General features: G+C 40.6%; 1 protein-coding gene across 2 annotated transcripts in view; it reads left to right on the forward strand.

Moving 5' to 3' along the window:
- The first annotated feature begins 7657 nt into the window (after nt 1-7657).
- Nucleotides 7658-12701, forward strand: part of RIC1 (RIC1 homolog, RAB6A GEF complex partner 1) — a 48077-nt gene continuing 43033 nt past the window's right edge. For both annotated transcript variants that reach the window (XM_042877396.1, XM_042877397.1), the window contains exon 1: nt 7658-7828. In XM_042877396.1, the coding sequence (XP_042733330.1) occupies nt 7688-7828 (141 nt within the window). In that variant the 5' untranslated portion in view covers nt 7658-7687. The remainder of the gene's footprint in view (nt 7829-12701) is intronic.

Below are 12701 nucleotides of genomic sequence, written 5' to 3' on the forward strand. Positions count from 1 at the left end.
TTTGTGGGAATATGAAAGGAGGCAGTATGAAATGTCAATATTTCGGAGACCATAATAAAATTTAGGGAAGAGAATCACAAGACAAATCTCACAAGGCCAAGAATGTCACATGAAGACAGACAGCATTTGCACAGGACCAACCACTTTTTTTTTTTTTTTAATCTCGCTTTCTTCCAGATTTTGCTGAGTAATTGCATATTTGTTTTTCTTGTACACAGAGATCTGAATATTGAGAGGGATCTGAGAACTTACAAGCCTCTTTTTGTTTAAAGAAAGTAGGAAAAAAATGAATAGTTTCAATGACCAGATATATTCTACTTTCTTCAGTTCTATATGATCTGAGTTTACAAGCCTTGCAAGCTTGCACTATTTTTGCAGTTGAAAAAGCAAAGTTTGCCACTGATTACATTTAGAAAAAATGTATATTTAACTCTGTCAAGGAACTATTGAAAGGTGGGCATGGTTCAGTGATTTTAAAAAATGTGACTATTAGTGTATAGCCTAAAAGCAGACGTTCAAATAGCTCTTTCTCCTCTGTTTTGCTGTTTTTTTCTGCTAATTTACTGCAGCAGAACAAGCTCTATAGCTCCACCCAGTGTTTATTTTCAAACTTCAAAACTCTATGTAGGCCATGAGATAGTTTGTTAGAGATGTTTCTAGATGTGGATGAAGATAACAAACTCTCTAAAACTTTTCTAATGTATTCTTCTTTCACAGAATCACTAAATCAGAGAACTGCTTGAGTTGGAAAGGACTTTAAAGATCATCTAGTTTCAAACTCCCTGCCGTGGGAAAAGGTTGCCGGTTGCCACCCACTGCTCCTTGCTGCCCAGAGTCCCACCCGACCTGGCCTTCAGCACCTCCATCTAATACTATACCTGACAGTATCTACACCTTTTATACATATGTTGTGTATGTCTCACTCCAATTTATAGGAGGGAGATGAGGTTCTTTTAATATAACATACCCAGCATGAGATTAAGAAACAACGGTTCAAATGTTAATCCAACCAGTTTATTATAAGTCCTAATCAGGGAGACGGGGAAGGGAAGGACGGTGATAAAAAAGATAGGAAAAAAGCAAGAATAGCATAAAATGGGGAAGATCACCACCAGGACCCAGCAGCGTCCCATTGCATGAAGTTTCGAAGGTCAGAGGCAAAAGCAGAAGGGGGGAGTGCAGCAGCAGTGTGGCTGGCCTTAGGCAGCAAGCAGGTAGCAGGAGGCAGTTGCAGAGCCAGTCCGGGAGGAAGCAGCAGGACTCAGGTAGCAGGCCCAGGAGAGTATGTGAGTAATCTGATGGCAGACACCTTTGTTCTTCTTCAGCATCATGGTAGAGGGCAGAGCAAGTCCTGGAGGGAGAGGGGCAGGACATGAGGCTTCTCTTGGCGGAAACCTCTTCCTCTTTGTGAGGAATCTGTTGCCAGAAAAACCTAAACCTCATGGTTGTAGGTCCCCGTTTTATTCTTCTTCTTCTGCCTACATGACATCCCTGGGTGCTTCAGAAAGAGTCATGTGAGTACCCCCTGAGATGGCCATCTTCCTTGACATAAGCCACACAAATGGCTTCACGGCCATTAAGCTGCAGCTTATCTCTTTCTCGTTGCCCCTGGCCTTGTCCATCAGTGTTCCCCAGATGAAGGATTTCTCAATCCTTGCCCAGGACTTGCTTGGACTTGTTCATCTGTGTCCCCAGCAAGCTTTGAGACAATGATGTAAAAGAACAATCTCTTACAGTATATCACCAGTTAATCCTGATTCTACAGTGATGAAAAACAATGTCAGTTTTACTTGCAGCTGTATCCTAGCAGTGTTAGAACAGCTCTCCCTCAGAAACAACTTAGCTGAGTCTGATGCAAGGCACTTATAAAAAAGCTGATTATCTTTTTCTATGTAGTCTCTGACCACAAAGAACTAAAACTGAATTGATACTCATTTATTTCAGGTGCATCCAATTCAATATAGACAGAGAGAATCTCCCAAGGGGAAGAGAGATGGGATCTAGAATAAATGTCAACCAAAGGGCAATGAGATTGTTAAGATACAAACTGATAACAAACCAAGCTCTTGAAAAAGACTGTAATTTGTTTGCTTAGTGTTTTATGGCTGTTCACTTAAAACACTGTTTCTGGCAGCCTCATCAAGAAAATTCCAAAGTTCAGATAATGCTGTACTAGCAAAATTTTTAGAAAGAACTAGCTCAGCCAGATAAAATACCTAATCAAAATAGAGTGTGGTTGCTACAGCTCCCATTGCTTACCAGATAAAAGCCTGCAGAGGGCACTGCCAATGCCATGCACATCAATATTCTGTCAGAGATAATTTAGTGTACTTCTCAGTCTACACAAATGCTTACAATGAAGAGACTTTGGAAGCAGAATTAATGTTAACAGCTACTAATTGTACACAAAAAAGGTCCTCTATTTTTGATAGCTGCATTTTCTGCTTTTGCTTTGTTCCTTTTTATCTTTCACATTCATCTACTAAAGAAGAGAGTGCAAATGATTTTCATCTCAAAATCTACAAATCAGGATCCTGTATCTTGGACATGGAGTCTCATGTTCTGGGTAATGTTTAAAACCAGATTTCTGTCTTCTATGAATCTTCCTTTACTTCCTTTACTTTTCACTTTCAGACTATTCAGATGTTCTTAAAATCCAACAACAGAGTCAGGGCATTACTTGTTGCAGATAACACTTTTCAGGTGTTATCAATAACACATATAAACTAGTGTATTAAATTACAATAATTTATAACTAAATTATTAAATAAATGCACTTTTGTGAGTTACAGATTATAATGGATACAATACAGCAAATATTTGCAACATTCCAGGAACACATAGTAAAGACAGTAATTAAAACGTATAACAAACATTAAGCCTAGGCCACCCTATCTACCAGCACTTCCCTATACCAGAGCTCCTATCTCTCCAAACATCTTGTCTGCAATTCAGTATCCACATCACATACTGTAACCATACTGTATTCTCAGTACCTCATGCAGTAGGTGTTACTTAGTAAAAAAAAAACAAAAACAAAACAAACAAAAACAAAAAAAAAAAACAAACAAACAAAAAAAAAAAACCATGCAGTCACCACCCCCCAAAAGCTTAATTAATTTATTTCCTTCTTTCCACAGATAGCAGGTTCTTGCAAGGTTCTTGTATGGGAACTAATCACGGCCTGAAGCTCTGATTGACCACCTGAGGCAAGCAATAAGTCAGCCCTGGGAGCACAGGTGAAGACAATTCTCCTGTGCTACTGGAAGCTTTCTAGACCCCATCTGAGAGGTGACTACCACTAGGAAGGATCTCTTTTGGAAATTGTTCCTCTTGGAGTCTTCTCAGTGAGCCCAGGACAAGGGTAAGCTTTCTATCCTTCGTTAGTATGATAACATCTTTAGCCTAACTTTCTTGTATATTTCTTAATTATAACATCTGTATACTCATTGATTATACAGCTCTTTGGTCAGTTTGTTTACAGTAAACAGAAAATGCTTTTTTGGTGCTCTTATTTGGAAAATATGCTAGGAGTCACATACTACAGCCACTTAGCTCCTTCTGTGATTGCTTTTTCCTCCTGGGAAACTATACAGAGGTTGTCCGTAGTCTTTTCATTGAACAGAGGAGACTGAATGAAATTCACTGACCTTCAGAACAGTGGTATTTTTCTTAGAATCTGCACAGTCTAAAAGAACAAACTTAATGGTGCAAATATTAGAACAACCTGTGACTCCAGACATTTCATTTTCAATGGTGTCAAACATCAAAATTCTTTAATGAATGCAATTCTCTAGGCGTATTCAGAAACCACCATGGTGTTTAGCAAAATAATTGTGTGCACAAACAAATTCTTCAGTGGCTGGCTACTTAAGAAACTAACAGCATATTCCTTATTCACTGAGCCCAAGATAATACAGTCTGAAAGTCCATCTTCAGTTCTTAAGTATATTTTCACATGTGGCTTTGCAGACCACTAGTCTTAACATCTAGTTCACAGCTTCTTTACTTTTCCTTTTAAAAATACATTAATATTTTTTTATATGATGTAGCAAATAACTTCCATTATTGTTGGTGGTTGTTTCCGGTTTTTTTTTTTTTTTTTAAATAGCTTTTCATTTTAACTTCCTTACTGAAATCATCCCTGTAGGTGTTTCACAGGAAAATGAGTTGAATGCTTGTCTTATCTCATTCTATTTTGTATCAATCTGCACTTAATGAAAACCATCATTATTGCTGGGTCAAGAGATGACTAAGAAAACAGGCAATTTAAACTACAGGCCTCTCATTTCTGTACCAGGAATCTATGAGGTGAATGACAAGTTTGTTCCATAGTTTTAAGAAGCCAAGATAACTTAATAACTATTTTCTGATGTACGTGACAGAGATACTCATTCATCCTTACATATGTTCTATTGTTTATGTAGCAGCATCTGTCTCCTCTTTTTCAATAGCCTGCTTGCAGTAAGACCTATGTATCTAGGCTTAGGTTATTTCAAAGTCCCTGCATGCTTCCACAGCTCTGCGTGAGCACTTCTCTTTCAGGAAACAGTTATCTCAAGAGTTCAGTTTGCAAAACTTCATGACTACCATTGTGTAGGCAGATGAAAGCAAGTCTTATCTTCATCTGTATGAACTTGATGACGATTGACAACTGGACCTCTGTGTATGAAGGGCTTTCACAATTGTATCCAGCCTTGTTATCATAGTCTCTTCGCTACATTCTGTCCCTGTGACTGGAAGCCACTGCCAGATCTGTTGAAGGATCTCTCAGCTTGATCATCTGCATGCTTGTCATTACCACACATCTTTTGCCTCTCAGTGTAGTCTGACTTACGTTTCTATACCACAATACCAAGAAATAGGTTTATGTTGTTGTACTCAAACAGCGTATGAATCAAAAAAGTCTATTATCTTGCTACGAAGTTATTGCACCAGGCATTTAAATATGCTCTTGATTCAGATCGTAACTGTATACCAAAAATGACACAGTTTGGATCATATCTTTCTCATTTTGATAATAACAATTCTAGATAAAGTATCATATGATTTGTGTTGGAGAGCTTCCCATCATTATTTCTGACTCCGTGGCACCTCATGTCTTTCCTCAGTTAAGGCAACAATAGTAACAATGTAAATATGACAAAGCATTACTCTTCCCTTCTGCATACTGCCACTGTTCCACTGTAGTCACTTTGATAGCAGTAGTTTTCCCTCATTAACATTACTCTCAGCATACTACCCAGCATTACTCACCTGAAACAGTATGACCTGGAAGCACGTTTGCTTCTTATGCATACATGTGTTATAACACCACAGTTAAGGGAACTACATGGAACTGAAAACATGTTTATGATTTTTTTCCCCATGGATTTTGATAAATTTATCAGCACTTCTATTAAGTAAGGCTGAACAAATGTGAATAATCCAGAAGAAACATTATAGCCATATCTCTACTTCGTGATATATTTCATGGTATTTATTTCCTATATGAGGATTAGAAAGTGTTTTAATAATCAGGATACTATATACTATACTCCCAAAAATTAATTTACTAATTTAGAACACTCGTTATCAGTAAAGCAGGCCGAAACAGGTTCAGAGAAGAGCCTATAGCAAAGATAATGCATGTAGCAGATGTGCTGACTGGCATCTGTCTGATGGTAGGGTATCTGCTGGTAAGGCTTTTCCAAGATGCATGTTCAGAAAACTAAGGTAAAAATATCTTGATGTTCTGCTGCCATACATATAGGTATATTTTCAAGATATATTTCTATGTTTTAGAACATAAAACTGATTTCAGCTGAAATATGGTACTTGTATAGGAATAAAACATCTTTATTACCAGAAGAGGTGTTAGGATAGAACAGACTTTAACTGTGGGAAGAGGCCACGTTCTTTGAATGGAACTAGGTAATACGCATACAACTTGATTTTTCTGCAGACACCACAGTTCAAATGAATTCCTGTAACAAGGACAGAGAAAACTATTTATTAAGTTTCCCTGAGTTTAAAATATTTGAAGCCGTGTCTTTTCAACTCATGTGCTGGCCTTGGAATGGTACAGACACATACTGAAAATTTTTTATCTTTTCCATCCCCTGCCCTCAAGAGATCAGCCTCACTCACTACATCCAACAGTGTACCTGAGGCTTAGACAATTTTCCCTTCTCACTGAACGCTTCTCATCTGTCCTTTGTCTGTGAAAAAAGCACTTCAACAATTTTGGAAATAAGCCTAGAGAATAGGCATTGGGGGGAAAAATAGCCTAAAAAGTTTAGGGTTTTTTGGGATGAATGCATTTTTTTTATTCATCGTTCATCGCTTGATGGAAGAAATGCTAGTACTAGCATCTGACAGAAACTTGGTGCCAAAACCACACTGTTGCACACACTGCAAGTGTGATTCTTCTTGCACCTGCATTCCTTGTCTCCAAAAGAGCTTCAATGCTACTATCTGTACTAGTAACTCACCCAGATCTCTTAATCAAGATAAAAAAGCCTTCTCTGGTGCTTTGCTGCCAGTAAATCTATTCATTTCCTGTACGGCAGGCTTGTTGCAAAGAGGCCCATTTCGAGTGAAATCTCTAGTGGGACAGCATCCCGACACACAGCCAGGCTGCAAAGAACTACAGTTCAAGTATGCAGCCGTGTCTCCACGTGGCAGGTAAGGAAGATGAAACTAAGGCACCGTTTTTGGGTCTGATGGTTCACAGCATCATAGAAAAACCCGAACTGGAGAGGACACCCAACGATGGAGTCCAGCTTCTGGCTCCATACAGAATACTCGAAATTCAAACCCTACGTCTGAGAGCACTGTCCAAACACTCCTTCAACTCCGGCAGTTCTGCCACGCGACCACTGGAAAGCACGCCCTATGCCCACCGCCCTCTGGCGAAGAGCCCCTGCTTAAGCCCCACCTCCAACACAACCCCCCGCCACCCCCTGTAGCCCTGCCGCTGACACTCGTCACACGCGCATGCGTTGTCCACCACGCATCCGGGAAAGAGCGCCACGCACCGCCGCGCATGCGTACAACGCCCGCCCCACCCCCTTCACCCGGCACACCCCCTCCCCGCACCTACGGCGGGGAGCCTCGACACGGCGCCCCCGGAGCTGTGGGGGCGGAGCCGCCTCCGCCTCTGACGTCATTTCCGCGCGGCCCCGTGGCCGCGGCCAATGGGGGCCTCCGCGGCCGGCCCCGCCCCCGCCTCTTCCCCCTTCCTCCGCCGCGGAGCCGCCGTTGCGCTCGGGGCCGTGGTGGTGGGACCGGAGCGGGGGCGGGGAGATGGCGGCGGAGGCCCGAGCGGCGGCCACCACAGCGACACCCAGAGCGGGCGGGAGTGGCACTCGCGGGAGGGAGGAGCCGCCGCGGCTGCCGCCGGCGCGCGCTCAGCTGTGACCGCTCGCCTCTCTCAGGCCGCGGCCCGCCGGACGCACGTCCCCTCCTCGCGCTCTCCGCCTCCGCCGCGGCGCCGATCCCGTTCCCACCGCCTCCGCGCGGCAGCGACGCCGGCTCGAGGTCGGCCGGGAGCCCTCGGCTGCCCTTCTCCTGGGCGGCGGTGGGGATTATGCGCTGGCGGCCCCGGGCCCTGCGGCGCTCCGAGCCCCTGGTCCCGAGGCCGTCGCGCGGGCGGGGAGCGCTCCCCGCCTAGGCCCAGCGAGCGGGCGGCCGGGAAGCCGCAGCCATGTACTTCCTCAGCGGCTGGCCGAAGCGGCTGCTATGCCCGCTGGAGCGCCTGGAACCGCCTCTGCACATCCAGACGGACCCCCGGAGGGCCTTCTTCGTAGTGCTGTCGTCCTCGCAGCTCAGCATCTGGTACTGTAGGGTGAGTGTCCCGGCTGTGTGCGATCCGTCCTGCTCCAGAGGGGCCGTGGCGATTGGGATCGGAGCTCGCGAAGCCTTGAGCTACTTATGAGTCGCTCCTGTGGGCCGGTGCTGTGCAGCTTGTTTGTTTCTTTGCTGCTGGCAGAGCAGTGTCAGGAAAACACGAGATCCGTCTGCTTGGACTGCTCCGCATATTCCCCGAGATGAGACTCGGAACCAACTTTCTTTTGTTTCTCATTTTTTATTTTGGCTCACAGGTGTGACATAGAGGCTGCTTGTGGGACTGTTACTGCAAACAGTCCTTCGTGTCTTTTGTGTGCATATGTTACATGTTCTATATAAAAGAGCCTGTAAGCATTAAGAAAACCAGCAACGAAGGATGTGGGTTTTTTCACAAAGCAAAACTGTCTGTGACGACTATTTATGTAATCCAGAACTCCACAAACTTTGCTTGATGAGAGTTTAACTGTTTTGTGACCCTGAGAAGAGGAATTGCAATGGCTTTTAGTTGGAAGTTGCTGCTTTAGCAGTGTTGTTTGAAACTGCACATGATTGGTATTAAATACTTTGCTTTAAATTAGCTTTGATAATATTGTTAACAAAAAATGCTGCATGCCAGTTTGATTTGGTGCAGCATTACAAAGCAGTTGTGATATTGACTTTAAATTTTGATGCTGGATATTTAAAAATTCTGCCTAAGTAAGATCTCTGCCTGTCCATATGTCTGATTCCAGGTAATTTTTTGAGTTCATCTCAGATTTCAGAGAAAAGTAAAAATCCAATTTTAGAAAGCTGTTTTAGAGCCACATCAAACAACAAGTCATAGTCTTAAAATCTTGCTTGAAGTTATGCTGAGATTTCATCACTCTGTGTTGTGCTCTGCCTGTCTATTAATTAGTTCCTGGGCAGGGTGCCCATGCTGTATTTTAACTTTCATATGTATTGCATCAGGGAGTATCAACCCAGTACCTGTGCCATGTGAACTTCATCATGTGGACTGTGGTCCCTTTGATTTGCGCTGTGTAGTGTAGAAGAAGTATGCAGTCTGCTAGCTTTTGCTGGTTGTTAAATCTCTAGCTATAGCTGTCAACAAAACATAATTGGTGGCCTTTTCTGGGAACATAGGTAAATGAGAACAGGTTTGTAGAATGCTTCACAAGTTATATCCTATTGTCCAGAAGGCAGTTTATTTTACGGTCTGTTCACAGGGGCTGCATAAATTACCTGTGTTCGTTACCTGACAAGTTTGGACTTGTGTTGGAATGCTGAACAGTGTGTAGCTGACAGAAAGAAAGACGGAAGGGTAGAGGAATGTACTTGTTGCAGGAAAGTTTGAGCAAACTTACAGATCATGAAAAATTTATCAGTGCATTAAGTTCCAGTATGTAATGGTTTATTTTGATGCTGATTTTGCCAGACTTGATTTTAGACTACAAAAAAATTACATTGTCACCTGTAAGACAGAGATGAATGTTGAGCATTTTTTTATGAGACTTCATTGCATTGTGAAGCGTATTTATTGCAAGTGGGTTTTTGTTTTTTTTTGGTTTTTTTTGTTTTTTTTAAGGAAGAAGTCGTATGTTTAACTGTTCTGAAATAAGCTAAAATTTTAGCATTCTAGAAAATGTTATCCTTAGGCAGAAGTATGTTCTTTAGAACAAAGCTACTTTTTAGTCAGATTGAACTAATTCAGTTTTATGGAGTGGAAAAGCCTTCGGGCTGATGTACTTGTTAAAGCTTAACACTACCTCAAATATATATGGAAGGCTTTGTGTGAGAATGAGGTGATGAGGCTGGTGAAACTGTTCTGAGGTTTTCAAGAACAAGAGGCCCTTTTAAATACTTCCAGGCTTGTGAACTTACATTGAGTGATGTGTTTTTTTCAAGTGTAGTGGTAATGTTTAAAGGTCCTTTTTATCTACTGTGTATTAGGACCTAACAATAGGGAAAATCTCTCTGAAAGTGTGGATTGGTTCTGGGGTTGGAAACCATATGGATATTAAGGTTAGAAAATGAGTTAAATGACATGGGTAAAAATGTGTCAAATTATCTTGATGCCTTTGAGTAAAAAAATTCCTAGACCTGCTTAACTTGTCTTGTAGAGAGAGTTTAGATTGTAGATACAAAGACCACTAATAAGTGATGAACTTATTTCATTACTTGCTGAGCGCGCTCACCCCATGTATGTATATTTGTTTATAAGTTGTATGTGTGTGTTACTGTACTTATTTGTATGTTATAAAACATACACAAAATAGAAATTAAGGAATGTAAAGATAAACTAAAAGGATAGTTTATTTCTTTTAATTCTTTCTTATAATTTTTATTAAAAGTTTAAAAAAAAAAAAAAAAAGCTTTCTTCTTGTTACCCAGTGGATTCTCTTGCATGTGCCCTAGTTTGGAGACAGCCAATCTAAGTGTTTTTCTTGAATATTTAATAAGAAATTTATGGCCACAGTACATTCACTGTCATTGAAAGCCAGTGAACCTGTTTTCATTGACAGCATTGGAAAGCTTGTTTGACTATTCTGCTAATGTTAGGTATTTGGATGTTTAAAACACGAAACTTCAGTTCTTGAAAGAAACTGTCTGAAGTACTAAAAAGAGGTAATTTATTAACTAGGGAACTGAAAGTGTGCTTTCCTGAGGCTGCTGTGCAATTTGAAGAGTTGTCATCTTCACTGCTTGGACTTGTATTTTCGTGGCTACTATTGGATTTGTGGGGCCAGGCAACTTCAACAAGTGGAAGCTTGCTTTTCCCTGCTCATGGAGGGATGAGAGGAGCATTGTTCTTAGCTCATTGAGAGTGTTACTCCTTTGAGTAACTTTTTGTTTTAGATCAGTTTGGTTATCTCATAAAACAAGAACTCGAGGCAGTTTAGCAAATTCAGTTATTCTCCAGATATTGAGTGAAGATGTGTGCAGGTGGAGAATATGTGACAAAGGCATGGATTTTTCCGCTGCGAACGTTGAAGAGTAAAACAAGAATAGAGTCTGGTGACGTAGTTGCACATATAAATATAGTCTTGTGTTTCCTTTCTTTGATCTTAACAGACTGATGGCAATGACAGAAATAAATACCAGCTTTAAATATTTAATGAAAACCTTTGCATGTTGTCATACTGTCTGGTATGACTCTGCCTTTCTTTACCAGTCCGACAAGCTCTCTGGAGTCTATTCATGTTGGGGAAAATACTATAATTGCCTAGATGTTTACCAACTTACAGTTTATGTCTACCCATGTTTTTAAACTTTTCTTTTTGTGATATTCTGATGTTGAATAAGGTCACTGAACTGCAAGCTTATGGGATAGCATGCATGTCAGAATCCTAGATTGCTGAGTAATCTATCTCTATTCTAAATGCTAACTTTCTCTATATTCTTCTAAGACATTCTTCATGCACTTTTCAGTCTCTAATTGGTTCTCTGTTAGAATTGAGCATGATACATTCTTTAAGCAAATCGGGACACAATAGGGAACTGTGCTTCTCTTAGAGAAGTGATCTTTGTAAGCTGGAGTTTTGGCATGCTATAGAAGGAGTTGCTTGTGACACCAGTGCTTATAGGAACTGTGATGTGTGAAAAGATGTGTGTGTGTAAAATGCCATTGTTACTGTATTATTTTTTTTTAATTATTATAGGTGACTGTTAAAAGAAAAAAAAAAAACAACTGATTGTTTCCACTGTGCTTCTAGGATTAGGCTTTCAGAGTGATGTATTATCTCAGAACTCTAAGGAGAATAGCTTGCTGAGTACTGTAGTATGTTCTTTTTCTAGGTAGGATTAGATACAATCTCTCTTGCATTTTTATTTGAAATTTTGTTGGAATATGGAGGTCAGATATGTTGATAATGACCTGTGGTTATACATTGTAAACAATGTGGCACAAATGGCATCAGTGCAAGCTGAATATCTTGCTTCTTCTCTTGTGGTTTGTGGGTTTTTTTCTGTTGTTTTTTCTTTTTTCTTTTGTTTCTTTTTTTTTTTTTTTTTTCACAGTAGTTTATTCTCTGGGATTCTGACTTCTCAGAGATACCTATTGGAGACTGGTCTGAAAAGGCCATTTCTTTTTGCATTTTATTGAGTGACAGCTGTTCGTTGTTTCCATTATAAGGTTATTTATTACTTACGTTAAATAAAAAAAAAAATAAAAAATAAAATAAAAAATAAATAAATAAAACAGAAATACCTCCGGGACTGATGAACTCATCATATGAAATGTAAAGTTCTCATGTTAATATTAGCATGCCTTTTTGGTTTGTCCTCTATTAATATCAAGTAGATGACCCTTCAAATCATTGCAAAATTATTTACCTGAAGAGAATAGCATCTTTGTTTTGAGCTCTGAGTTTCCAAGCAGTTGCACGTAAAATTGTTTGTCTACGTATGATTGGGTATTATGTTAGAGGTTTTGTAAACTTGCTTTTCATCTCAGAGGCCCGTTTTTTCATAGTTGAAATTCAAGCACTCGATAATTCAGGGGACTGGGAAACAGCAAAGAGCACAGCCTTTTTTACTGGCAGTGTTTTTGAGCAGTAGACTGACTGAAAACTTCTGCCTGGGAGAGGCAGTGATTGCCAGCAGCTAGGCAGTTGCGCAGCACTTTGGTTTTTCTACTTCCACAGCAGCTTCTGTGAAGTAGAAAGAAAGTATTTGGAGTTGTTCATGTTGCATTATTTCTTGGACGGATACGCTGCTGATTTTAAACTTTCTTTTTTAAGAACAATATTGTGATAATCAACATTACTTTGAGATCCTTCTTACAAAATAGCTTTTCACGGTCTGTGTTTACATCTCTTTCTCCCCCCTCTATTTAAGCATTTATTACTTAATAAACCTGCTAAGATTCAACCTTCAAAGCGGAGTGCAAGGTG

The sequence above is a fragment of the Lagopus leucura genome, unplaced genomic scaffold (genome assembly GCF_019238085.1).
Source record: "Lagopus leucura isolate 7727_CA_CO unplaced genomic scaffold, USGS_WTPT01 Super-Scaffold_100018, whole genome shotgun sequence".
Classification (NCBI taxonomy): Eukaryota; Metazoa; Chordata; class Aves; order Galliformes; family Phasianidae; genus Lagopus; species Lagopus leucura.